The sequence below is a fragment of the Polypterus senegalus genome, chromosome 15 (assembly GCF_016835505.1).
Source record: "Polypterus senegalus isolate Bchr_013 chromosome 15, ASM1683550v1, whole genome shotgun sequence".
NCBI lineage: Eukaryota > Metazoa > Chordata > Cladistia > Polypteriformes > Polypteridae > Polypterus > Polypterus senegalus.
The window spans coordinates 50,133,778-50,161,591 of record NC_053168.1 but is presented as its reverse complement, the minus strand read 5'-3'; the positions used below and the strand labels follow the sequence as shown (position 1 = coordinate 50,161,591).

The 27,814-nt window shown below is 34.1% G+C and overlaps 1 protein-coding gene and 1 long non-coding RNA gene across 7 annotated transcripts in view; one reads left to right on the top strand and one right to left on the bottom strand.

Annotated features, from left to right (window-relative positions):
* The window catches only part of LOC120515453, a 34,290-nt gene that overhangs the window by 4,748 nt on the left and 1,728 nt on the right, over positions 1 to 27,814 (bottom strand). The window contains exon 2 of the long non-coding RNA XR_005630661.1: positions 14,568 to 14,670. This is a non-coding gene — a long non-coding RNA (uncharacterized LOC120515453). The remainder of the gene's footprint in view (positions 1 to 14,567; positions 14,671 to 27,814) is intronic.
* Positions 236 to 27,665, top strand: snx10b (sorting nexin 10b). Of its 6 annotated transcripts, none has more exons than XM_039736482.1 (7): positions 236 to 341; positions 11,227 to 11,265; positions 16,602 to 16,688; positions 16,880 to 16,980; positions 22,185 to 22,283; positions 26,107 to 26,322; positions 26,710 to 27,665. In XM_039736482.1, exons 1-7 carry the CDS (start codon positions 339 to 341, stop codon positions 26,792 to 26,794), a joined length of 630 nt encoding a protein of 209 aa, XP_039592416.1. In that variant the 5' UTR covers positions 236 to 338; the 3' UTR covers positions 26,795 to 27,665. The 6 variants fall into 6 exon arrangements, with proteins under 6 accessions (XP_039592416.1, XP_039592413.1, XP_039592412.1 ...); XM_039736479.1 differs by lacking the exon at positions 236 to 341 and adding an exon at positions 350 to 366; XM_039736478.1 differs by lacking the exon at positions 236 to 341 and adding an exon at positions 581 to 862.

Genomic DNA, 27,814 nt, shown 5'->3' with positions numbered 1-27,814 from the left:
AATTCATCAGTTCATCTCAGTACTGCCATTTTAACATATCTGAAGTACAGGTAGGAGTGGCATAGTGATGAGGAGGTTAGAATGGATGCCCCAGATTTATGGGATTCTGATGTGGATTCCCAGTTAGTACTAGGATTTGAACCCACAAACTCAGGGTTTGAGCTCCAAAGTTTTTACCACTTTGCCACACTGCCCGCACGTGTAAATAATTAAAAAAAATTGATTTTAGTCATCTATTTTTGTACCCGTGTTGTCAAATTCAAGGGGAGGTGGAGCAGATCCTATCCTCGCTACATCTTTCGACAGGCAGAAATCAACCACGGCCGGGTCCCCATTCCATGGTAGTAGAAGCGGTTTATCCACCAGGCCAGTTTTTAGTCTTTGCTTGACACCTTACGTGTTTGGGATATGCAATACATACAGTTAGATCATTCAAAATGGTTCTTGGGATTAAAAAAAATTCAGCATGAGATCTGGGGCAGCAGCTTTAGCTATGATTACTCAGGAATGTTAATTTAATTATACTACAGTCACTGTATTTACTAATACGCCGGTTTATTAATAAGGCGCTATAAAATATCTCTATGATCGTTTTCTGAAACGTACATTTATATTTTGAGCTTTGTGGATTAGCGAGGTCTTTCCTCGCTTGGAAATTCCAAACTACTGGCTTCTGGACATAAAAATTCCCAGGAATGTTGCTAAACCTGTGGATTCCCCATCACAAAAAGACTTCCGCCGAGAGAGGGAGCCGCAACGATCACAGCAATAATAAAAGCGAAAATAGGAAGACTCGTGCAACGCCGCGTTTTGCAGAGAGAAAGAGAGCGCGTTGGGGAACTTCTCGGCGAAATAACTGACGGTAAGGATTTTGAATCTGTGCGGTTTCGTTTTAAATACACAATCTAAGTCGACACTTGACTCTCGCTTCTAATACGCTAATATAGAGTTGCTTTATAGACATGCGCGGAAATGAGATAGTAGGCGCTCAGACGGTGAGTTTTTTTTTCGCCGTATACCTTTTGTGTGGTCACAGCTATTTATATAAATCACAATTAAATGTGATCAGAAAGGAACATCCTATTTAGAACGAATCAACAACAACAAAACTTCAGACGTAAGCTTTCGCAAAGACGGTGTGTGTCGTTTACCGGAGGAAGACGGCGGACGCACGCACGTGCCTGCTCCGGCCATACTCCGGGTGCCGACTGCAAGCTACCAACGGCGAGTTTACAGTGTTAAAAAAGCAGCTGCGTTATTTTCTTGTAAAGTATAAATGAATGTTCAGTTATTCAGTATTAACATTTGAAAGTGGGAGGGAAATCAGACTTGCTGTCCTTCCCTGCGCTTCTGCTTTCCACTCAAGTCGGAAGGAAGATCCAATTTTTAAGCGTAACTCCCGTTCTGTTTTCATGCGCGCATAGTGTATAAAACGGACCAGGGGATATTGTGGAGTTGCAGACAGCACTTTCTTTTGTAGTTTAGTTTCCTCATTTGTGCAAAAAAAATTTGGCTGAAAGTAAGTCAACTTATTGTCTTCAAAAGTAATAGCCCTATTGTTGTTGGTCCGGATCATCGGCTTCTGTAGGAGTTTATTTTTGTGTGTATGCGAGCGGTTTTCTCCAGTTTCGCTTTTACAATCAAAAGCTTGTTGAATTGAAAATGGATGGGTGACCCGTTCAGGGAAGGTTAATACCTTACGCCTTATGTAACTGGGTGGGCTACAGAAGACCCGACTTGATTTCTGCGAATGGATGGAGATTCGTTTAACAAGCACGAATAAATAACTACAGTTTACTTCATCGCGTTGACCACAAACCAGTTTTAAAGCGGGGGCCTCAAGTTCCTGGAGGGGTGTAGTTGCTACACATTTTAATTCCAGCCACTTTAATTGTTACATGACAATTAACCGCTGCTAATGGAACATATATACCTTGGTGTTGATTTGCTGTTTAAAATTCCTAAGCCTAAATTGTTTTTTTTCCCCCATAACTGGTTGCCAGTTAAGCATTAAGTACTGAGCTTCACGAGATAAAAGGAAAAAAAGATAAGGGGTCCCAACCCCGTTCCTGGAGGGCTGCAGTGGCTTCAGGTTTTTTTCACACCAAACAGTTTTACGATTAGAAGCAAATTCTTGCAGTTAATGATACTTGTTGCTTTATTTATGTATATGGCTTGGCAGCGCACTTGCTCTGACCCTTGGGACCATTTTTGTACACCAAGTAGTATACTTGTGTTATGAATGAAGTGCAGAAACACTCTTTAGTCCTTTGAGAGTAGCTCTTTTACGTTATGAAATGGTCTTATTCACACATCAGGCACTTCTCTTGTTTTGTTCAGTATCTTTATCTGAGAACATTATCCAAATGTTTGTTTATTTGATTTGTAACCTGCAAAACACACATTGAACAATTCACTGCTTCACTATTAGTATTTTTTGGGTCAGTATTGGTTGTGAATCAAAACAGCATTTAAAGACTGTGGCCTTTTGTCATCTGAGTTTTTTTTAATTTTCTAAACATATAGATCTCATTTACAGGGGCAGTTAGTACTGGGAGAATAAAAAGTAAATCTTATTTCTGGCTGGGTATAATGTGTACCTTAGTGGGTTTTTTTTTGTAAGTCATTAGATGACTGCACATGTAGCTTCTTTAAAAATACAGTGATTTAGACTTTTAGAATAATGAGAAGTGGGAAAGGATTTTAGTATCTTAAATAAATCAGCGAAAATCCCTTGTAATAAATACCTCAAGCTGAAAGATTATCATATGTAATTTTCCAGCAATAAATGAAATCTCTAAGTGAAAAATTTTTTTAGGCTGTACAAAAAAGATATTTAACTCATAAAAATGTGATTTATCATTTTTTCAAGTAAAAATACTATTGCTGTACAGACAGTTGACATCAGGGAGTCTGCAGTGTTGACATTTGTTCTTGTTTTTTTCTGATTTACTTTTATGTGTCTGAGGCTGAACAAACAAGATGCCCTTTGACCGCTTGTTCTTGGAATATGTTTGTGTGCAACTAAGATTGTATCACTGGATGGTAGTTTTCTGATTTGTTTTTTTTTAACATATCTAGTTCCTAATATATTTAGGAATTTCCCCTTGGGATTAATAAAGTATCTATCTATCTATTGAATGTACTGTATGTGTTGTTTCCTGCATGATATTACCATAATATTTTGTTAATTAAAAGTATTTTGTACTTTTTTACTGTAATAATGCTTTTCAAAGTGATTATATACTATTAAGATCTTTCAATGAAAAAAGTAGACAGTTTAAAAAAATAAAAAAATGTTTTGTTACATGTTGAATGATAGTCACAATGTTACAGTGAGCAGTGTTGATGCCTCACATAGACAAACTGCAGTTGAAGTGCCACCTCTGTGTAGTTTTTTATAGGCTATTAGTGTTTTTATGAATTTAGTTTTACTGTTCGAAAATATATCGTTACATTTATTGGCAAATCCAAACCGGTATGGTAATAGTACACACTTGCTTACGTTTGAATTTGTACTGCTGTCCCTGGTAACAGCACATTGCTGCATCCACCACACAATGAAGGACTGGATGCAGGTTATTGTCATACCCAGGTCTGAGCAATTGCAAGTTAAAGGGTCTTACAGTGGACCCTTGACTTACGAACTCAATTCATTCATGAGAGCTGGTTGTAACTCAAGTTGGTTGTAAGTCAAGACTATTTTTCCCATAAGAAATAAAGGAAATACCCATAATGCGCTCTGAACCTCCCACAGCAACACTTACTTAACCTTTTCATAATAAAAAAGGGTTCTATAATGCACATAATTTACCAAAACACCAATAACTTTTCTAATGTACTAACCAAAAAGTTATAAAAAGTGCCTAGCCTACCAGAAACAACAATTTCATACTGTACTCACCATTTAATTTGACATCTTTAGGCTGCAGGAATGGAGGAGGAGGAGGGGAATGAAACGGAAGGTGGTTATTGTTTAGAAGGAGCCTCCTTATGCAAATCTTTTCTTTGTAAAATTGTCGAGATGGTGGGTTTCGACATGCTGTACATATTAGCGAGATCGGTCACGAACGCCACTCTCATATTTCCGTACAATTTCCTTCTTCGTTTCGATTGTGATTGCTGTTTCTCAAGTTAATAATGACTGTAGTTGAGCACTCCGTTCAAAACTGGCCGTGTTGTGAACTGCTGTAATAATACACTCCAAAGCAAGCCGGTGCTGACTCAGCCTGATGACATCATCATGTGCCGCACCAGCCCGCTAGCTAACATCCCTTAACAATCGCTTTCTTTACCTTCGTTACCTTCTCTTCCTTCCTTAGCAATTATGCGTTTTGCTTGCCATGGTCTTAGTGAATTATATATATAGATAAATCACTGCACTGACCGAAAGTACGTCCACAAACACATGTATCTGGGCTCCGACTGACGCTTTACGAACGCTCTCGGCTGTTTGTTTACAATCGCACAAGCGGATACATGTGACCGCATTCGGGTCGTACCGCAAGATGTTGGTCGTACATCAAAACAAAAATTTAAGTCGTAAATCAAGTTGTTCGCATGTCAGGCCGGTCGTATGTCAAGGGTCGACTGTATTTCATTTTTAATAAAAAGATAAGTATCAATCAATCAACATTTATTTATATAGCACATATTCATACAAAAAAATGTAGCTCAAAGTGCTTTACAAAATGAATAGAGAAATAGAAGACACAATAAAAGATAAACATAAGTCAACATTAATTAACATAGAATAAGAGTAAGGTCCGATGGCCAGGGTGGACAGAAAAACAAAAAACTCCAAAGGCTGGAGAAAAAAATAAAATCTGTAGGGGTTCCAGACCAAGAGACCGCCCAGTCCCCTCTGGTCAATCTACCTAACATTAGTCAAACAGTCCTCTTTGTATTTAGGGTTTTCATGGAAGGACCTAATGATGATGGTCATGTAGACTTCTGGCTTTCAGTCCATCAATGTTGGTGCATCCTGATGCTTTGAGTAGGTGGTGGTGGCGCAGGAAAAAGAAACAGAAGAGAGAGTAGGCCAAATTTACCTGCTACTTTTATTATAGACCACTTAAATTGTTGGTGTTAAAGATCTTGCTGTATTCTGCAGACCTGATAACAAGCTCAAAATATCTATAAAGGTGACAATTGTTCTGTGGAAAAATGTGTCTTGGCTTATAGTCATGCTTAGTTGTCAGTAATCACACATATTCTCATATTGTCTTCACTTTTTCCTATTAATGAACAATTGTTTTTGCACTCCAAATGTATTCCTCTTTCAGTCGTCTCTGTAATATATATTTTTGTCTCAATGTTTTTTATAATTAATATTTGTGCTTTTTTCATTTATAATTAAGATACTGACTATTTGTAAAACTGGAGTTCTATAGTATTTTCAGTAATTGAGTAAAACTGCACCAGTATGAACATCAGCCTGTGATTTTTTTTTCCACTGACCAGAGTTTATCACCTGCATGTAATCTGCCTGATATTGGGGCATTCATCTACATAATACTGCTGGTATAATGGCAGAGGCTTTTTTCTTTTGCATGCATGCAAGATGCAGTTTAATTTGTTCATGTTTTCTGTCATAAATGTTGGTTTTGGTATTGTCTATAAAGCCAGTATTGATGACCACAAGGAACCAATTAACTATTCGTTTGTCTTTATTTGATTTTAAAAATCATATTCTGATATTTAAGACAATACCTCATTTAAGATTTGTGTTTGTGCACTTTTTTAATTTTTAGATTCTCTTGAATGAAATCTCCTATGCACAGACGAGTCAGGATCATTTGTTTTTACCTTCTACTATTTGATTATAACATAAGTAGTTGAAGTTTTGCATGTTGATGACAAAAAGCTCTTTTAATCAAAGTCTTTTCGGTGTTGAAATGCACATGTACTAAATAAGTACATTAATGATGTAACTTGTACTTTAACATATGTCACTTTTTTACTTGCTTTTGTTCATTGCAGTATTGATAGTGAATTGAGTGTCTGAATGAGTTGTGTTTATAATAATTAGCTTTACCAGTGCAAGAACAGGCAGACATTGGCTTTGTTTTAGGATTTGTTTTTATGTAACTGTGTATGGAGAAGTTTGGTAGATCGTAGATTTGTGGAGGTCTTTCATCAAAATGTCCTGGTATAGAGATAGAGGAAACCATTCCTCAGTTGTTCGCTTGTTTCTTCTTCTCCAACCTGCCAACTCCATCACCTTGTTTAAAGGAATTTTTTGTTGGGCATTAGAAAAAGATTCCTAAATTTATTTTTAAATCCGTCTTGAATAGTGCATGTTCAGTGGTTGGTGAAATACAGGAGGGTGAATGAAAAAATATTTAATTCTGAAGTGACAATGTTAATAGGTGATAATGTTATAGTTGAAACATTATTTTATTATTAGAGAATTATGTTAACGAATGTTACTGACTATTTTAAAGAAAGTGCTGAAACTAGCATCAACCAGCAGTTCTGCAAAGTTCAGTGTGCTGTTACATTTTAATGAAAAATGGACCTGAGCTCATCTGTAGTATTAATCTTTGTATTGACATATGGGGACTTTTTCCATATGATCTGCAATATTCGTGACAACCACTGGAGAAGGTACATAGTTTCCATGGTTATGTTCATTCCTCATAGGACCCCATAGTATGCCACTGTTTCACCAATTGCTGAATTGTGCATTTTGTAGAAGCACTCACAAAGTGATGTCATTCCATGCTGTATACACCAGAAGATGTTCTTAGAGTCATAATATGAGCCAACAGAAATTTGCATTTACTGTTTATTTTCACTTGATTGAATATAATCCAGGGAGTGAGCTGCCTTTTTTAATCACTATGTATTTTGCTCCTCATCCAAGAAATCCTTACTCTGTTTCTTTTTTGATTAAAATCATTAAGCGTAGGGATAAAGGAATAATTTTGTACATTACCTTTTGTAGATTCATTTATTTATTAGCAGAATCTATGTGATGATGTACCCAAGAATTTTTTTACACAGCAATAAAATCTTTTTTTTTTTTCTTGAAAGATAGGTTGTGTTTTAAAGGTGTTGCTTGAAGTGTAGTTTTGAGAATCTAGTGTAACAAGAACATTTGCAAGCAAGGAGGGGTTCCTGTCGGTTAACAATGTGCGATAAAGCCATCATTATGGGACTTGTGGCTAATAAACACTGTAGTGTGCCTCTACTGTAATGCCTGCAATGGTGTCTTTTGATAACAACATCCAGGGTGCTTGTGAACATGGCAGCATGGTGGAATATACAAACAGTCAAAAGGAAAGAAAACTGGGTTAAAAAATATTTTTTATTATTCAAATGTGATGGTTTAACACATGAGCATAATTTATACATACACACACACAACACACCTGTCTTATTCTAACATACAGTATTTGTGACAGGTTTGGAAATATTGTGAGGAATAAATTATAGAAAAATAAACTATTTAAAAGTGGGAGTTGATATACTGTATTTGATGTGACAAACATTGAGTGGTAAATACAATTGTTCTGTTTAAGTGCAGTTTTTGGAACTTGACAGGGAAGGAAGAATGGATTCATTTTAATATGGGTTTAAGTGTGTTAGACAAGACTGTCTTCAATGCATGAGCTGCTGCCCCTTATAATGGTTAATACAGGGTCCTGGTTCAGAAAATTACATTGTTTGCACAGTGAAGCATTGATTCTAGGTATATGTTATTGAAGAGGAATTTATACATAATACAGAGTGACTTTTATGTTCCATAATTATATGCTTCCTCATCTCATCAGAGTGTCTGCGAATAGTTATAAATAAACCAAGCAGTCTTCTGCCGACTTGTATCTTAACTACTCACTTTTTCTGAGTCTGTTTTGGATAAAATTAACAGTTCTGCCATTTTAATCTGTGCTCAATGGTGCACGAAATTTAGATACTTTATAGAAGTTATGCATGTGGTGAGAGTATTATTTCTAGTTATTAGATAACTGTTTGGAAGGAATTTTACATAATTAAACTCACTGCAAAATAAATCATCAAAAGGCACATGTTGAATCATTGCCCAGTTAGAAAGGATTTGAAATCAGATTGCACTTGAATATGGCTCTATCTGTAGATGGGAGAAGAAGAAAAAATAAAATTCACAGCAAATAAAATTTTAGAATGATTAATATGCTGTTTGGTCATTTCATCAAGTATCTTGTATTTGAATCATAGATCACAAAATCGTTAGAAACTATGTTGATACTTAAATAATAAACTGTTTTTAATAATTAGACTATTGTGTACATTTAAAATATTGCTGAAAGTGAGAAGTTTATTTTTACTTCCTCAGTGCTGCCTATTCTGGATATGTGCTCAGCTTGTCATAATCGGCCTTAAAGGTTTCACGTGTGCCTCAGGTAAAATTGTGTTGCTGTCATTAGAAAAGTTAGCACTGCAGTACTGGAAAAGGAATTGCAGTACAGTGCTGGTTAGCATTCTGAACTGACTTTTGCAGACAGTGGCATTTTCTGTAGCTTCATTTATTTGAGATTATGATCAGATTTAATTATTATTTTGATTAAAGATGTCAAGAGGTAAATTGGATTGAAAACCAACTAAGAATAAAGGTGGCCCTCCAGGACCAGGATTTCCCATGTCTCATTTAGAGGTTGTTGTGGTTTACCAGCTAATACAAAGAAGACTTTTTTTTTCGCTCTCCAAGAAATCTCATCAGTTATTAAAGTGAGAAAAATCAAAAATACATTCCACATGAGATAATGTGGTAAATTGTTTTGTGCAGCAATGTCCAGAGAATAATTAAAGTTCTATAAAGGCAAAGATGTTACAGTGGCAGGTAGTTTCAAGTACAATGAGGCCACTGAATGGAATACTGTGACCTTGAACACAGGACAGTGTAATTCTTTAGGTAAATAAGGAGTAGATGTGACAAGAGCTACATTCCTGCTGCTTCAATTGCAAGTTTTTTTCAATGTGGCCCAAAATGATGATGATGATGATGTTTTGTGAGTGGAGCATTGTAAGATTTGTGCTGATAGTCTTTATTAAAACTATACTGCTTAGATCAGTTTATCTGGATTTTCTTATGAGTGGAAAATGTTTTGCTTGCTGATGCTGACCTCCCAAAAAAAAATCTGTGTTCTTCTTTTATGGTAGAATATTCCAACATCATGGGAAAATAAACTAAATAAAGCACTTAATAAAGGGGAAGAAATAACTATTTCCCAAGGTTTGGAAAGTGCACGTCACTGCACTGGTTACAATAAATAATTTAACTACAAAAGTTTAAAAAAAAAAAAAAAGCAGTAATGCAAGTATATGCAAACATTGTTACAGATGCCACTGAAGTTTAACCTCTTTTATTAATTTCTAAAGTCAGTTTAATTTTTGGAAATAGCTTTAATATCTAATAGCTGTGCATGTGCACAGATAGAATTAATGAGCTGTTGAGAGGTTCTGACATTTTGTGCAGATAAAACGCCTCTGTATTCATTTCATGTTAGCATTCCTGAGATCTTTGCCTCATTTATCTGGCTTTTTGGACCATTACAGGAATGTGAATATCTGGGGCCTGAACAAATCCCGAATGAGTTATGTATTGAGTCTATGAAAATGCAATATTAAAAGCAATAAAACATAACATCTTTTTAATATAAAATATTGCAGTTCAAATTAAGAAAGGCAAAAATTCAAAAACAACATGGCAGAAAAAATAGTTGTTAGCTAAAACACCATATAAGAAAAAAAAAAGTGCACCTTTAAGTAATACTACAAGATATGACATAACTAACCTGTTGCTGAAAGTTCTAAATATACAGCAGTAGCAAAGTGGAAAGACACCGTATCTGTGCTTAAGAATTTAATAACATTCAGATACTATGGGAAAACATTAAGATTGCTCATTGGAGACTAGTCTTTTCTGAAACTGCTATTTCAATAAATAAAATGATCTGCTTTACTAATTATTACAACTAGCTTGTTTTCCAGTTAAGATGTCAATAAATGTTTGGACTTTGGGAGGAATCTGGAGTTCTTTTAGGAAACTGACAAAACAGTGAGGAAATATGGAACCTCCACTAAGATAACGCCAAAATCGATGTTCAGGCAGGGTTCCAATACTACTTTTATAATTTAATTAACCTCCAAGTACAGAAAAATACCTAACTAAAACGGAGATGAGCACGACAATACTCTAATGTTCTGTAATGAAAGGGCAGATGAACTGGAATATATACTGTATTACAGGTTATTACATTAACTATACATAACCCGTCTGTCTGTAGATCAGAGAGACGTAAAGTCACAATTTAATGTTGTGACAGAAATGAGCACCATTGGCAAAAAAACAGTAAAGTTACTCTGCCCTCCTCAGCCACTTCTGTTCTTGTTTGCATTTTTGAGATGAAGTTTTGTTGCAGTTTGGCTTGCTGTCATGAAAGATTTAATCCTTAAGTGGGGAAATGAATACTAAGTAATGTGTGCAAGTGAAATTACAAGACAGTGTTAGAAGTACAATTTTGATCGGGTACTGTTAGGTTGCAAGATGATGATGCATTATCATGTGCTTCAGTGGTACTTCCACTGGAGAAACAGCATGTGGCTACAATAGGGGAAGGAGAAATATTTTCCATTTATAGCTTGCAACATCCTTCAGAGTGCTGAAAAATAAGTGTTTTTTTTTTCTTTACTATATGTGCTGTATATTTGTTTTACCCAGATTCATTCATTTTCTGAATAAGCATTTTGCAGATGATATATGAAATCCCTTGTATTAATCTTTTAACAATTTAATAGGACAGTGCTAAATTTAATACAGATAACGATTACCAGCCTGTCAATTTAGATGTGTGCAACAATTATAGGAGATGTGAAAGAACACATACCATGTTTCAGATCAAACTATTTGTCCACCAGCAGCTCTATCATCTTGTTCAGTTTAAGATGTTTTAAACAATAAGATGTGACACAGACTTTGTACTTGTAATCTGGTATTTTAAAGACCACATGTTGTGTGCAAGTAAATGTTTATAGGTTTATAGGGTCGTTCGGTTTAGTAAATACAGTACATTACATATGCAATGTCTTCAGTGCTGTACAAGGCAGCTTTGTTTCTAACTTTTAATACTGTACTTGGTTTCTTTTTTCTGGGTCAGTTTTAAATATTCATTAATTACTGTATATGAAAAAATAGTTGTTAAATTATATATGTAACTAATGTACACTCATTTCTTTTTGTAGTCTTGGCACCGGAAAATGGAAGACATATTTAAAAAAAAGGTAAGTGAAGGAGAATATGAAATATCCCCACTTTTTCTTGCCATTTATTTTAGATACTGAAATGAGACGGGTGGATTTTCAAAATATACAATTTATTGAAACATAGCATTCTAAAGTATTTGGCAGCTGCTATGTTATAATCATATCCATATCTTAGCAGCACTGTGAACACACAGACTCCATCAGAGAGTAAACTTGCACACTTGACCAATGTAGCTTTGCATCTGTTAAACTAATACATGTATTTCAGATGTTGGAGGAAACTTGTAGAATATAAAATATAATAATTTTGAATGCCTTTTTTTAAGTTAGTTTACATCGGGGCTGGAATCTAAATGTAAATTGTTAGTATAATGTGTTGAAAATTAAAATTTCATATATACAAATTCAATGAAAATGTTTTTTCCTCTAGCTTTTAATAATAAAAATGTCTTATTTTGTAATTGTTTAAATTTTGTCTTTTGTTTAATGTTACTCAATTTTTTGTAAGTTGCTTAATAAATAATAATAAAAAGCTTCATCGTTACAACCTGTAAATCCAAAGTGTAACTGGTTAGGGTGCTAAAAAGTAGCTTGATGATTCACATTGGCAGTAATGAAATGTCTTGTATCTTGTATGTTATGTGCTGTCAATCAACACAGTAAAAATAGCAGTCTGATTACAAATAGAAGAAAAATTGAAGCCTGGGTCAGTGGTACCATAAATTGAGGTGTCGGAGACGGAGGTCTTGTAAACTGTTTCCACAGTCCTGGTTTTCATATCTTTATATATACATTTCTAGTCACAAACTGCAAAACATGGACAGACTTACATTTTTCTAAAATCTGCATCTGTGTAATGCAAAGTGTTTACAAAAGTCAACGTGTCCATGATGCATACCTGTAATGGGTGGAATTGTCATTTTTGTTTTATGCTGCATTCTTGCATGTGCACAAATGATCCAGAAATCAAGTGGACTGGGTAAAGTTAAACTATTTGGTATATTAGTCACCCATTTTGGGAAGTTTGTGTAGTTTTGTGTTTCATTTATAGATTATTATAACTGTTTAAAACTGTTTCACTAGAGAGAAAGTTTATCTGACTTTGAATCTAGCTGAAGTGTACACAGTACTGAGTGAATGTAATGAAGTTTAGTTATTCTATATAATAAACAGGTCTGAATAAAATTCAGTTTAACAACTCTTGATTGTTTAAAATAAACACTGATGTTTAATAGTAATAGAACATTAGGATTATCCGTGTATGGCTGTATGTAATCTTAAAAATGTTGATACAGAGAAAGAACTAATGTTGCTATATGGCGTATATTGAAAAGGAAAGGGAGTGAGATTAAGCAACAAAATTAATTCTTCCAGTAGAGCTGTACTCACTGGAGAAAATAAAGGAAAAAGTTGATGTGAGCATCAGTGATTGAGGAGTATTACTGATGATGGACAATGCAAAGTACAAAAAAGTGTTAAACGATGATATAAAGGATAATAGGGCTACACAGTAGTGTAGTTGATAGAGCACAGTGTCTCCTCTGGGGACTTTATTTTTCTTCCACTTTGAAAAGAAATACTGTCAGATTGACTGCCATCCATGATTACTCTTGATATTTATGTGTTCTGTTTAATTTACTGGAATCTTATCTAGGGCTGTTTTTTCACCAGTACAGGCTCTGGCCTTTTTGACCCACAAAATGAAATGTTTCTCTGAGTGCAGAGAAAACAGATACAGCATGACTGAGCAGTGAGAAGAATGAACAAAGGTGGATATTTAATCATCTTAAATTGCTTTGACTTTAATTAGGAACAAATCATTTTTACATAATTAAAACCTAAATTGACATGCATCTCAAACTCGTTTGACCAGTTTATAAGGCCATGTGTCCCACATTGACATCCATATTTGTTCTGAAGTTGTTGCAAATGACCTGGTGATGAATCTTTATTTTACAGATAGTTCATTTTGTTCTATACTACAGATGTTGGATTGGTTTGTGATCTAGTAACTGGGAAGGTCACTGTATTAAGCTTGCTGTCATTTTCCTAGAGCTATTCCAGGACTTGAGCCTCCTATCATGAAACATTCTTCAACTGAAAGAACCCATTCACACTGATTTCGCAGTTGATGTTCAGCTATCTTGTGTAATTCAAATGTTGTTCTACGTATATCAAAATATATCATGCCTGATGTGAAAACACATGCTACACCGTTACACAATTGCCAAAGGATGCATTGTTGACAGCAACAGGTTTTCACAATGGATATCCTTCCAGCAGTGTAAATTAGTGGGAAGTAAAATAAATTTGATTACTTTAGCCTACGATAATCTCTTCTTGGATTGTTGTTTTGTGTATGCATTATTAGAAGAGAATTGGCTCATTGGCTTCTATGCCTCATCCATGACAATCTTGCAAGCTGTGATGTGACTGTAACCTGTTTTTTATTCAGAGCCTTGGTCAGCTGCTATTACCTAGATGGGTTTTGGATAGTGGGTCATTAACCGTGGTGCCTTTGGCACCTGCAGCAATGTTGTAGTCATTCACTTAAACATCGGCTGAAGTTACCTGTTTACCTGGTTTATATAGCATTGCCTACATGTGAAGGTCAAGTGTTACCAATAAAGCAGCCACTCAGATCATTAAAATTGCATTCATTCAAGTTAATGGATCTGATGTTTTCAGATGTAGAACTGTTTAATTTTACATGTAAATCACAAGACAAAATACACACTACTTCATAAACAGTAATTTATTCATATTCTACATTAGAAATATGAATCAAATCCATGACAGAGGAGAAATCACGGAGTACATAAGTCACAGTTCTATAGACTGTACAGCTGTCAGCATAAGTGGGTTGCATGACACTTTGTTTATGAAACATTCAGTTACAGGAAAAATTGGTTCAAAAAGTTCAATTGTTTGAGCGCATAGCTGTATGTAAGCTATCAGTAATCAAAATCAGATGCATCGTACCACCAATAACACACAAAAATATCTTGGAAGAGTCACTTTTGGTTTCATGGTTTAGGTTATTTATGTCATCAAGGTTGAAAAAAGTGCTTTGAGTAAAGCTGTTGCTGGGTCAGCTGCCAAATGTTTTTGAAAGCATTCATATGGTTATACAAATAACATGTTAGTTAATTCATTATTTAAAACATAATTTGTTAATATTGTACTTCTTAATCTATACTTTGAAATACTTTTTATGAAACTAAACAGTATGAAAGGGGGAAAAAAAGAACATTAACGTTGAAAATATTGCAAACTGAATTCCCCTCTCTTGCAGTCTTCATTAAACATTTTATACTTACTTGGTGCCTAAAAGTGGAACATCTCATTTCAGTATACATGGCTTAGAAAAGCAGAAGGCAGCAGCTTTGCTCTGAACTCTTTCAGTTTATCTGTTGAGCAGTCCTAAAATAAGTAGAATATTGAAACAAATCAACAAAGACCCGTTAATTAGTTAATGTCATATTTTTTTCCTTGAATTATTGGTTATATTTTAAGAATCTTTACATAATACTGTGTCTACATAAAAGAATGTCTTTGTTACATGGAGTAATGTCCTCGTGTCTTTTTTTCTGTCATTTTTTGGTGGTAAAGCAGAATGATGTTGTCCTTCTTTTCAATACATGAGCAGAGTTCTTCATTTTTTTGTTAGTGTGATTAAAGAAAAAAAAACAACTTTAAAAACAAATATAGAATACTTTAAAATGTTGAAGACCATTAGTGGGAAAGGAGTGGGGAAGAACTATCATTGTGTAAACTGTAGAGTATTACTGTAATTATTACACCCATCCAAACTTTTGCAAACTCACACAGTTAAAGACCAAAAACATAATTGGGTGTATGGCTGAATCCAGCTCTGGATGGAAAGCTATTCGGTTATAAAGCAGACTCCTACATATACATATTCATTTTTATCTGGGCCAGTTTAGAGTTACAATTGAGCTTAAAACATGTATTTGATGGTATAAAACACTAGAGTGCCCAGAGAATACCCAGAAGGACACAGGAAGGGTAAACGGTGACTAGGCTAGATATCAGATATGTTTCCAAACATGTGAAGCTGTGGCTAGCAGTATTTTGCTTATTCAGTAATAGAAAACAAGTTATCAAAAACCTGTTCAGCTGGACTGTGGATTACAAAAGCAGTAAAATTCTTCTAGACAAACCAGGATTTAATTTTTTATTAAGAATGAATAAGACTTGACTGTTTTGTAATATTAATGAACATTTGGCAAAACAGTACTAACTAAGGTTGTAGTAGGGACTAGGTGAGAAGTTGGAATATGTGCTTAGTCTTAAAATCTGAGTAGCATTCACTACATAAGCCACAGTTTCTGCTTTTTTTTTCCCACAATGTTGTAACTGTCAACAATAAATGTTAGTATGGAGGTTGCACAGTTTACGTTTTAATTTTTGTGTTCTTTCTTTTTGACCTTTTGAGTTTTTAGCTATACGATAAAAACCCTTGACAAATGTGTCTTTCTTACATTAAAACAGGTTATCAACTTAATTTGGGATGCAACTTGAAAAGCTTTCATAATTTAAGAACATTTTTAAATATAGTTATTACTGTTTTAAATTTTTTCTCCATTTTAATTTTATAGGGGATACCATATGTAGTGTTTAGGCATGGGCACCACCTTATTTGGACACACCTGCTAAAGACAATCAATTTAAAATAAATGAAAAATACAGAAAGTATTATTTTAAAGGACAGCATTATTATTTATTTTACATTTTTGAAACTTCATGAAACTAAGACTCCATAATCTTATTTAAATATTTTATGTCTTTGTTAGAGTTTATGGATGTCCTATGGTAATGCAGCAAAATATACAAAAAGGCTTAAAACTTTCATTGAGAGTTTGATTATTATGTGATGTTATGTAGTATCAGCATAATCAACCTTTTTCGGAAACACATGATGTATAGGCTGAACTAAAATGTTAATAAAACATAATTAAAATATTAAGAAAATGCATGTGCCTGTCAAACTTGCATCACTTTAGTATATTTTAGGGGAACTTTTTTTTTTCTCTTTTGTCAACCGTTTGTTTAACCAGTTACACTGAGAAATGCCATAAATGCTAATAATTGTGGATGTGTTGCAACAGAATGGAGTGGATATTTAACCCAACAATAGGAGTTTCCCAACTAAGTACATAGCTTAACAATTTTGGTAAAACTATGAGTCAACACCCTGTTTTACTTCTCCTTTTTCCAATAAATAAGCAAACAGAAAGCAGATTGGAAGTGGTATTTGTGCTTGCTTGCTTGCAGTGAAACACTCCCTAATTTATTTTTGCTTTTTTCCTCCCATTGCAATGATTCTGCAGGAGTTTGTCAGTGTTTGGGTTCGGGACCCAAGGGTACAAAAAGAAGATTCCTGGCACTCTTTCATTGATTATGAAATATGCCTTCATGTAAGTATATTTCAGACCATATTTTGCGCTTAATTTTAAGGCTGCTCAAAGCAATTTCTCACCTCCTATGTAAAACAGTAAATAGTAATCATGTAAGATGCATATGTCTTTTCTGTCTAAAATCTTATTTTTTTTGTAAAAATTCCATCTGTCAGCAAAAATTTGTTAATATTTTGTATATTGTGTTTCAGACAAATAGCATGTGCTTTAGAAAGAAGACAACATGTGTTAGAAGAAGATATAAAGAATTTGTGTGGCTGAGACAGAGGCTTCAGGATAATGCCCTTTTAATGTATGTATCATAATGTGAACTCTTCAGAAATTAATAATATTTTTTTAATAGTTATTTATGATTATAATAGTACTAAGGTCCTCACTTTTTTTAATAGTAATACACTTTAAGGCTTATATTCATTATGATGTTTGCTGCTATATGTCTTTTTTTATAATTGTTTTTCGCTTGTTATATACATATTTAAGTAAATTTAGTATTTTAATCTAACCCTGTTTCATATACAGTTTCTTATGATGATTCCTTATTTCGTAGAAACAGCATGATAAATAATAGGATTGTACAATAAACTAACATTAACTCATTAAATAAATGTAAACCCTGGTGTTTGTGTTGTGTACATAGCCAGCAGTCCTTACTTTTAGAACAGGTAATACTGTAGGATATTGTATTCAGAATTAAGACACAAGATTCATCCATCTATTTTCTGTGATTATTTATTAAACATAAGTCCAATTGTGCAGTTAATGTAATACTCATACATTTCGTATTGTGTTGGAATTTAAAATCTTGTTTTATTGAAGGGTTTTTAAGAAGTTATTTTTAATTTACTAGATCCTGCATCATAGCTTGAGAGGCCCCAAATTGAATTCTTGGCAAGGAAATTGTGTGTAGTCTGCATATTCTCACTGTGTTCATGTAGGTTTACTTTAAACACTCTTCTGTGTATCCTTCGGATGTAATGTGGCATTAATTTAATTTAATATGAGGAAATGTAACCCCTACTTAAGATTGCTTTATGATGGCTGGCAGTCATTTCCATAGGTAACGGTCGAGTTCCAGCGCCCTAAAACTTGAGAAATTAGATGGATTAAGGTGCTACTTTCATGATAAATTGTAAATTTGTTTGATAAACTGGAGCTTAGTCTCTTTCTTGTATATTGGCATTAAATTCCTCTTTGATCTCAGTTGTCTAATCTGCTGTTCTCACTACTGTTAAGTAATATTTTTATATCTTGTCGACCTTGCATTGTTTGTGCATCTGGGAAGGAACTATTGCTTAGACTGACAAATATATTTTTGCTTATAACATTGTTTAATTTTGCTGTTTTAGAATTAAAAATTGCATTTGCTTTGTTGTACTTTTGAGGGACTAAAGCCACACAAACATATACAGTGGCATGCAAAAGTTTGGGCACTTGTGCTTAAAATGTCTGTTATTGTGAGCAGAAGATCTTATCATCAAAAGGTATAAAGTTAAAAATGCCACATTTCCTTAATACTGTAAACAAGATTACGCTTTTATTTCCATCATTAACAGTTGCAAAATACCAACAAAATGAAAAGGGCCTGAAGCAAAAGTTTGGGTGACTGACATAGTACTTTGTAAGACCTCCTTTGGCAATTGTCACAGCTTGTAAATGCTTTTTATAACCAACTAAGAGTCTTTAAGTTATTACTTGTTTTTTTCGCCCATTCATCCTTGCAAGATTCTTGGGCCATCTTGCATGCACTGCTCTTTTGAGATCTAACCATAGATTTCCAACTATATTAGGGGACTGTGATGGTCATGGCAAAACCGTCAGCTTGGGGCCTCTTGAGGTATTCCACTGGAGATTTTGAGGTGTTTCGGATCATTATCTTGTTGTAGGACCCATTCTCTTAACTTCAACTTTTATACAGATGGTGTGATGTTTGCTTCCAGACTTTGCTGGTATTTATTTGACTCTATTGTTCCCTGTACCACTGGCTGCAACACCACAAGCCTAAAACATGATCGATCCACCCCAAATAGTTGGAGGGGTTTTCTTTTCCTGGAATCCAGCACCCTATTTTTTCAAAACATACCTTTGCACATTGTGGCCAGAAAGTTCTATTTTGACCTCATCAGTCTATAGTACTTGTTTCCAAAATGGATCAGGCTTGCTTAAATGTTCATTTGCAAACTTCAGATGCTGAATTTTGTGTCTAGGACACAGGAAAGGTTTTCTTCTGCTGACTGTGACTGAGGGTCATATTTGTTCAGGTGTTGCTGCACAGTAGATCAGAGCACCACCCCTCCAGAGTCTGCTAAATCTTCCTGAAAGTCTTTTGCACTGGTTTTTATTTCTCTTTCTAGCAATCCATTGAGCAGTTCTTTCAGAAAGTTTTCTTGGTCTTCCAGACCTCAATTTGACCTCTGCTGTTCCTGTTAACTGTCATTTCTCAGTGTAACATTATGAACTGAGGAAACGGCTACCTGAAAACATTTTGCTATCTTCTTGTAGCCGCCTCATGCTTTGTGAGCATCAGTTATTTTATTTTTGAGAGTGTTAGTTGCTTAGAGGAGCCCATGGCCGCTGATTGTTGGGACAAACTTTCAGAAGTCAGAATTTATACAGCTTTGCAATCTGCATCACCTGGGGTTTCGTAATGGTGACTGTAAACAAGCCATAACCCTAATGAGCTAATTAAGGTCTGAGACCTTGGTGAAAATTATCTGAGACCTCGCATACCTTGGGGTGCCCAGATTTTTGCATGGCGCTCCTTTCCTTTTTTCCCCCCCATACAGTCGTACAAAACAAAACAATACATTAATCTTGCATAAAATGCTGAAAAGAAATATGTCATCTTTAATTTTATGCCTTTTGGTGATCAGTTCATCTTCTGCTCACTTAACTATTCACAGTAACAGACATTTGAAGCAAGAGTGCCTAAACTTTTGCATGCCACTGTACATATGGACTGGTTATCGCTCTGCATGCTGCGCTAACATTTAACCTGGAATACTACATACTCATTTTGTACTGTTAAAATCAAAAAGCCCCTGATGCCTACTTCTAATATTTGCAAAATGTGTTTTTAGGTTAGAAAACATGTATTACTTAGGGCTCTTATTTATCACCTGAATGTTCATTTGTTATTTTTAACTTGTGAAAGAGATGATAAAGTTTTGAATAATTTCTTTAAATGGAACTTTTTGAATGTGCCCTTTCCTAAAATTATATTTAATTATATTCTTTATATATTGCAAATCTGTCACTCAGTTAAATTGAATGCATTTCACTGTAAATAGAATGAACACTGCTTTGTCAGACACCAAGATTATTTTGTACATTTAACTAGGGGGCTTTCAGAACTTCTGTAAAAACAATATTTGGAATCTTTCGAGTCCCAACGTGCTAAATCTTTTTAATGGGGTCAGTGAGACATGTGTTTAATGACTTTGTACCATAATTCAGGATAGCTTTCTCTGTTTGGAATATCAGCACAGACAAAACAATCTACATCATCAGCAGTTAATAATTTTTTTTGCAAAGTAACCAATAAATATATGCGAGGTAAACTACATTTTTGAAATTCTCTGACTTAAACTTCAAAGCTTTACAATATTTACATACTTCTGACGTATCACCTATGTCTATATATTCGATCTCTATTCGCCTTTGTTATTTTTCAGAGTAATTTCTCTTTTTTTTTTTTTTTTGTCTTTTGAATTCCAGTTTTCATTATCTCTAACCTGCTCTGCATGTGTTTGGGCCCCCTTGTTTTTTAAACTTTTTTTTTTTTTTAATGACGTTTCTGACCTTGCTTTATCCTGCTTTTTTTTTCAATGACACTTTGTCCATGGTGATTATTTTCCCTTTTTCGAGTAATAATTTCCGTTTGTTTGCGCTCCTGCGATCTTTACTTTCTTTTTTTTATACTTTCTAATTTTCCTGCTTTCATATTCTTTAATTGGATGTGCTTTTTTTTTTTTCCCCAATTCCACTTGTTCCAGGCTGATAATTACTTTCATTATTTTCTGAATTTGCACCTAGATTATTCTTTTTCTTTTTTGTCTCTCCAACACTTTTGAGTCTCTTTTCTCTGCGCTGCTTTCTTCTTCGCTTAGTCGTCTAGGTTTCATTTATAACGTATTGTCCTTTATACACTTTATATGTGCTGAGAGCCCTGGATCTGTGTGTGCTTATGACTGAGTGTGTTGCTGGCTACCCTTGCTCTTACTGTATTTATTTGTAAGTAGGACGTGTCTTGCAAGAATCTCATGTTCTACGTCATCGCGAGACGGTCCTAGGTTAGTCTCTTGGCACAAAGGCTCATGTTTAAGGTCCCTGCAAGATGCTCCGTGGCCAATCTCTCTAGTCTCGTGGGTCTTTTTAAGTGTCTTCCGTGATCTTAACGTGAAGATCACGTATCGTCACCCTACTGTTTCTCTCCAGGATTTTTTTTTATAAATAGAGAGATATATTACAATTACTTCATCTATATTACCCATAGTTACCTTTTTGTATCTCTTGACACGCTCATTATGCTAAACCTAAATCAGATATCAAAAATAAAAAAAAGTTTAATGCATATTGTGAACTGACTGTAGAGGTGAGTTATAAGAACATATTTTGCCATGGACATAAGTCTTTTTAAGTTGAAATAAGATTACAGTTTCCATCATGGGACTAATTTGTTAGTTATTTTGAGATTTTGATTTGCAGCATACTTAAATACTAATTACGTTTTGTAATACAATTAAAAGTACTTTTTAATGCTGCTTTGTCACCGCTTTGAGATAGTGTTTCATATATAATTTGTTTTCTGAAAAGTATATAGTGATGTCTGTGGCATCATACAGTTGTAAAACATAACTGCTAATTGTGATTAAAGCTTCCTAACAAAACTAGTTGGATGATTTGTGTATGTAGGTGTGAGTGTGTAATTAGTACAATGAAATTGTTTTCTTCAAATCACACTAAAAATATATATATTTGTTCCAAAATTGGAATCCTGTGATTTGGTTCAAATAAAGCAAGTATTCAAGTATAAGTAAAGAATGTTGTGGTGGGTTTTTGCCACTTCTGTAGGTAGATAAAAGTGATTTCCTAATGCAAAAAAAAAACCAAAAAAAAAAAACAGTATGTATTATTAATCCAAAATATATTGGTAGAAAAATGTTTTGGCACTGGCTGTTATTTATGATAGCCATCTAGTAAAGAATACTGATACTCTAAACAGTTACCTTATCTTTATTTTCTTCCCCTTTTTAAATGAACCCATGCTAAAATGAGGATGCCCAACAATACTTGCTTTGAATTCTCAGATTTGCCATAGAATTTGTTTTTGAGTGTACCTCCTCATTCCTATCAATTGCTCAAAATGAAGAAAATCATAAATAAAAGATGGATTAAGGACCTATAGTCCTACTATCTCTCTAGTTTCCTGTATATTTATGTTTAGTACATTTTGAATATTTTTGGACTGTTGCATGTTAATCTTGTTTCTTATTGTAGAGAATTACCAGATCTGCCTCCAAAGAAACCATTTTTCAGCTTGAGCAATAAGCAACAATTAGAAGAAAGAATTAAAGGTCTGCAACAGTTTCTTGAAAAGTAAGTTGTTGTTATATAGGTATCTGTTTTTCAAATCAATACTAATATGATAATACATTTGTTTGACCAAAAAAAAAAAAATTAATTGACCTGGTTTTCCCTTACACTCTTTTTAAAAATACCATAGGAGCAGCATGAGTACAATTGTGTAAAATGTTGAACGTGCAACTGTGGATTTTTGTTTTTTTGAGGCTGTCAAAAAAAAAAAAAATCATCAAATAAGGTGAACTTAAATATAGTATAAACTGTGTATACTGTATATCAGGTTTAAAGTGGATTCAGAAAGTGTTATTGTGTAATATTGTGCAGTAGCTTTAATTTTACATGTCATTTTTGCCAATTAGTCTACACTTGGTAAATAGCCCATAATTACAAAGTGAACACTGGATTTCAGAGGTTTGCAAATTTTATGAAAAATTTAAATTGAAATCTTTTATTTCTATAAGTATTTAGACCTTTTGATGTGGTACTCCAGATTTTGGTCAGGTACATCCTGTTTAATTATCTTTGAGATCTGTCTAAAATTTGATTGATCTATACTTGTGGCAGATTGAATTGATTAGATATAGTTTAGAAAGGCAGACATCTGTGTATATATAAGGTCTCACAATTTGTTTGGACAAAAATCAAGCCATCAAATCTAAGGAACTCTCTGTAGACCTCTGTACTGAAGTTGTGGTGAGGCATAAATCAGGGCAAGTGTATATAAAACTATTACTAAAGCTTTGAATACTCACAGGAGCACAGTAGCCTAAATAATTTTAAATGGAAAACGTTTGGAACCAACAGGACTAAAGTTGGTTGTCCAACCAAACTGAGAGATTGGGTAAGAAGGGCCTTGGGAAGGGAGGTGTCCAGGAACGCTGGGTCACTCTAACAGAGCTTCAGAACTCCTCTGTTAATATGGAAAAATCTGCTAGAGAAACCAACTTGGCAGCACTCTTGAGTAAAAGGCATATGGCAGACCACTTGGAGTTTGCCAAACAGCATTTAAAGGACTCTGAGAGCTTGAGGAAAAAGATTCTTGGGTCTGCCAAAACAAAAATTGAACTGTTTGGGCAGAACTCCAAACACTATGTGTGGAGAAGACCAGGCACTGCTCATCACCTATGCAGTATGTAAGATGAAGAATAGTGGCAACAGCATCATGCTATTGGGGGTGCTTCTCAAAAGCAGGGATAGGGAGACCCTGCAGAATTGTGGGAAGGATGAATGTAGAAAATGCATAGAGGTCATTGAAGAAAACCTGTTCCAGGGTGCATGTGACCTAAACAAGGGCAAAGATTCACCTTTCAGCATGACAGTAACCCAAAGTATATAGCCACGCTGGAGTGGTTTTGGAACAAATCACTGCCCATCCTTGAGTGAACTAGCCAAAGCACACTTACACCCCATAGAACATCTGTGGAGAGACCAGAAGATGGCAGTTTACAGATGCTTACAATCCAATCTAATGGAGCCTGAGAGGATCTAACAGGAAGAATGGGGAAAACTGCCCAGTTCTCAGTATGCAAAGCTTGTACAGACTAATCCAGGAAGACGCAAAGCTGCAATTGCTGCCAAAGGGACTTGTGTAAAGTACAGTACTAAATTATGGATCTGATTAATGGTATGAATTAGAGATTTCAGTTTTTAACTTTAAATAAATTTGTAAAACTTTTTGAAAACATGCTTTTGCTTTGTTAGTATGGGTTAGTGAATTTTGATTGAGCCTAAAATCGCATCTAAAACACAAATTGTGCAGAATGTGAAGGGGTCTGAATGCTTTCTGAGTCCACTCATCTTTCATATAAAGACACTATTATGACTTAATAAAAATTAAATTAGTTTCCTTAAACTGAGTACTTTTCCATGTGTATTGCTGCACCAAAAAGGACAAATAAACTAAGCAATTGCTTACATATAGCGACACCTAGTGGCTAAAAGTAAATATTGTATTTGGTTCTGTTCCAGTGTGACCGTTTTTCTTTTTTTTTTTTTTTCTGTTCCTTAATTTTTTCCCCGTTTTTTTTCCCCCCTTGTACCTCGTTTACTTTTACTGTTAATGACTGTTTTTGTTACCAAAATTTGATTATTTTTAGTGTAAAATATTTTACACGTTTTTGAATACAATGTAGTAATATCATTAATTAATAGGATTAGGATTTAATTAGGATAATTTTAGTGATACTCTGATATAGTAACAAATATAACAGATCAGCTTAAAAATTATTAAATGGGGAAAAAATGGTTGATGATACCCCCTTTAATTATTTTAAAAATGTTATAAGCATAAATAACATAATGACTGAGCACTTGAAAGTAATGCTTAAAAGTCGATGCGGGTAATTCTTTATACACACTGCAGTTTTTCATTTTGACACCTAGCAGATTAAACTTTATTAGTGGACTATTACTGTTGCCCTAATACTGAAGCAAGATGTACACAGAGTATTTTACTTCAAATGCATGTCTAGTTGATGTTTCAGTGAAGATTATGAGTTATCTCCCTTTTCCAGCATTGAGAATAAAGGAAATGAATAACGTCATAACAAAGTTTATTTTTCAATCTTTCTTGTGAAGCCATTCTTAGCCGTACTATTGTGAAAGAGTGTTATGAAGTATATTAAAGTCCTTCACCAAGCCAGCCGTTAGAAAAATTGCTTTGGGCATAAAATCAAGTTGAAATAAATTAATGTCCAGTGTCATTTACATTAGTGGGTGTTATATGTGTGGTGGCCTGCCTCAAACCATCCCAAATCTCTTTAAAGATAAATATTATTTTATAAGGAAAGTAAATCACATTTTAAAAGAAATGCAATAAAGTAATAAATGTGCACACACTTGTGGTTAACTGCTTGCCATTTATTTGGATAGCCTTTTTTCAGTGTGCTTTCAATGAATGATTTTTGCAATGTCACAAGTTTGCCATAGTGCACTTCATACAATTTATCAAAATTATTAAGGATTTTATTAATTTGTAAATATGCTTGAGGGGGTAAGGGGAAAGTGCATAAATGCAGTGCAGTTCTGAATGTCTATTTGTTAATTTTATCAAACTTTCTTGTTGTTGCTTTAGTTCATTTAGCATGTAGAGATAATTTATCAAGTGGGATGAGATGGAATAGTCTCTTAAAAAAAAAAAAAAAAAAAAAAAAAACACATTGGACATCTCTGTATAAAATTCCAAGCTTTTGTAAAATATAGAGAATTCAGACAAGGAAGCGCTCATCACTAAGGAGGGCACTGTAATATATAGCACCTGCATAAAAGCACTAAGAATTATTTAGGAGACAAAGGAATAGCATATATTTATACAATGGATTGTTGAAGCTGTGTTGTAAATTAACTCACTTTCATATTTTAAAATGTTTGATGCATAAATATACTCCCCTGAATGGATAATCTTAAGAAAAAAAAAAAAAATCTTTTTTCAATCTAAGATGAGCAAAATTGAATTAAGTTAAATCAGATTCATGTACTGGATTGCATATTGTTATGAACGTGGTACTTGCATAACACCCTGGATTATGAAGTCTGGGAGATTGTTATATACCATCCATCAGTGTTGAATAAATGAGCTTTAACTTTTAAGTAACCGTCAGTTTGATATAATTGAACAGTCATATGATTCATATATGATTATTTTGTGTGCCTATGACCATACATGCACAAATAAGTGAAACCATAACTGTATAGTTATGAACATATGCCTTTTTTGTACGTTTAAAACAAAGGGCTATAGAGTAATTCTTGTCTCTTCTGAAATTTTGTGAAGTAATGTATATATTTGACAAATCACTTTTCAGTTGACAGTTTTTATTGTTATTTCCCCTATCAACAGAATTTTACAAAATACTTCTCTGCTGTCCGATAGTCGACTACACTTGTTTCTTCAGTCTCCGCTTAGCCCTAAAAACATTGAGGCATGTGCTTCTGGGCAGACAAAGTACAGTGTGGCAGATGCCATCCAGAGATATGCCTGCTCAAGCAGACGATTCCCAGTGGAAACAGAATATGAAGAGCAAAGCAAAACCTATTCAGACTCTGACTCCGAGAGGTATTTTGTGTTCTGGTTTATCTAGTCTGCATTCTTTCTGTTGATCTAATATTAAGATAATGAAAAAATTAATTGACTGAGATTTTATTGAGCTGTGACAGCTCATCATATAGGCTTTGCCTACACCTCTGCACTGAATTAATGAACGTGGAGGAAATTCAATTATCTGCATTCTGATTATGTGAATTTCATTTAGTCAGACTTGAATTATTTCCTTTTAAATTATCTAGCTAAAAAAATATCAGTCTGCACTCCGAACGGCTAATTAAAAGTCCAAATTTCCTGTCTCTCTGTGTGACTGGAGATAATTAAGGTTCTCCTCTGTTACTCAGGCTTTCAGTATGTTGTGGAAACCAATTTCCTCTTATTTTATTTTCCTCCCTGCAGTTCATCCTCGGGGCTAGGACACAGCAGCGATGACAACACTTTTCAAGACTGCAAAACAAAATTGTCTGAAAGGGAAACTGTTTAGTTGGCCACCATGTTTGCCATCTGAAGTATAGTACTCTAAACATTGCTCCAAAATGAGCAAATCTAGAAACTGCCCATTAGTGAAATTCCTGAACTGGCTATAGTGCTGCTAATAGTAATAAAAAATATGTTAACTAGACACTGGTGGTAATATGAGATCCTTTTATATTTTTGAATGTATTATTTTTGAGCACAGCTTGTATTTAAATATTTGAGTTTAACTTTTTATAACAAAAAAAGCTACCAGGGCATAATTGTTCACCTCATAAAAACAGTCTTTTTATAAATAATAACAATGAAACTCTGATGTCTGATTATAGTTTGCCCATTTAAATGTCAACACTTTTTTGTCCTACAAATTTAATGAGTGGTTTACACATCACACTTATAAAAACAGATATGTGGAAAGAAGGTTTCTCAAAGAAAGTTAATGTGATGGTATGGACTTTTGCTATTTTGTTATTTTATGACACTGTGACATTTTTTTAATACTGCATTTTTCAACATACTAATTTCATAACTTATGAGAAAGTAATCTTTAGTCATACAAATGAAATATTTATAAAATTGTACATTTGTAAAATACTGTCCTATAGAGAATACAATTTTGTTAATCGAATCTACAGTAAAGACTTGAATGTTAAAATGTCAGACAGTATGATGTAATTTTTCAGCTTGGTTTCTGAAGGTGACTAATTTATTTCATGTGTTGTAGCATATATGAATATTTGATGTACATGATCTTTTTAACAATATACTACTGTAAGGTTATTTTTGTAAGTGTATATATGTTTCAGGTCAACATTTGCATACTGTTCAATTCAATTAAATGCAATATAAAATTTACCTTAATAAATGTACTTGTAAGTAAATGTGAAAGTTAAGTGTAATTTATTAATATTACAAATTGTTTCCAAAAAAGACAACAAATCCTCCTTACTTTAAACCCTAACAGAGAGAAAATATATTGATGACAATAACAAATTGTTTTTGTATTTTCTTACTGCTATGTGTTAATCTA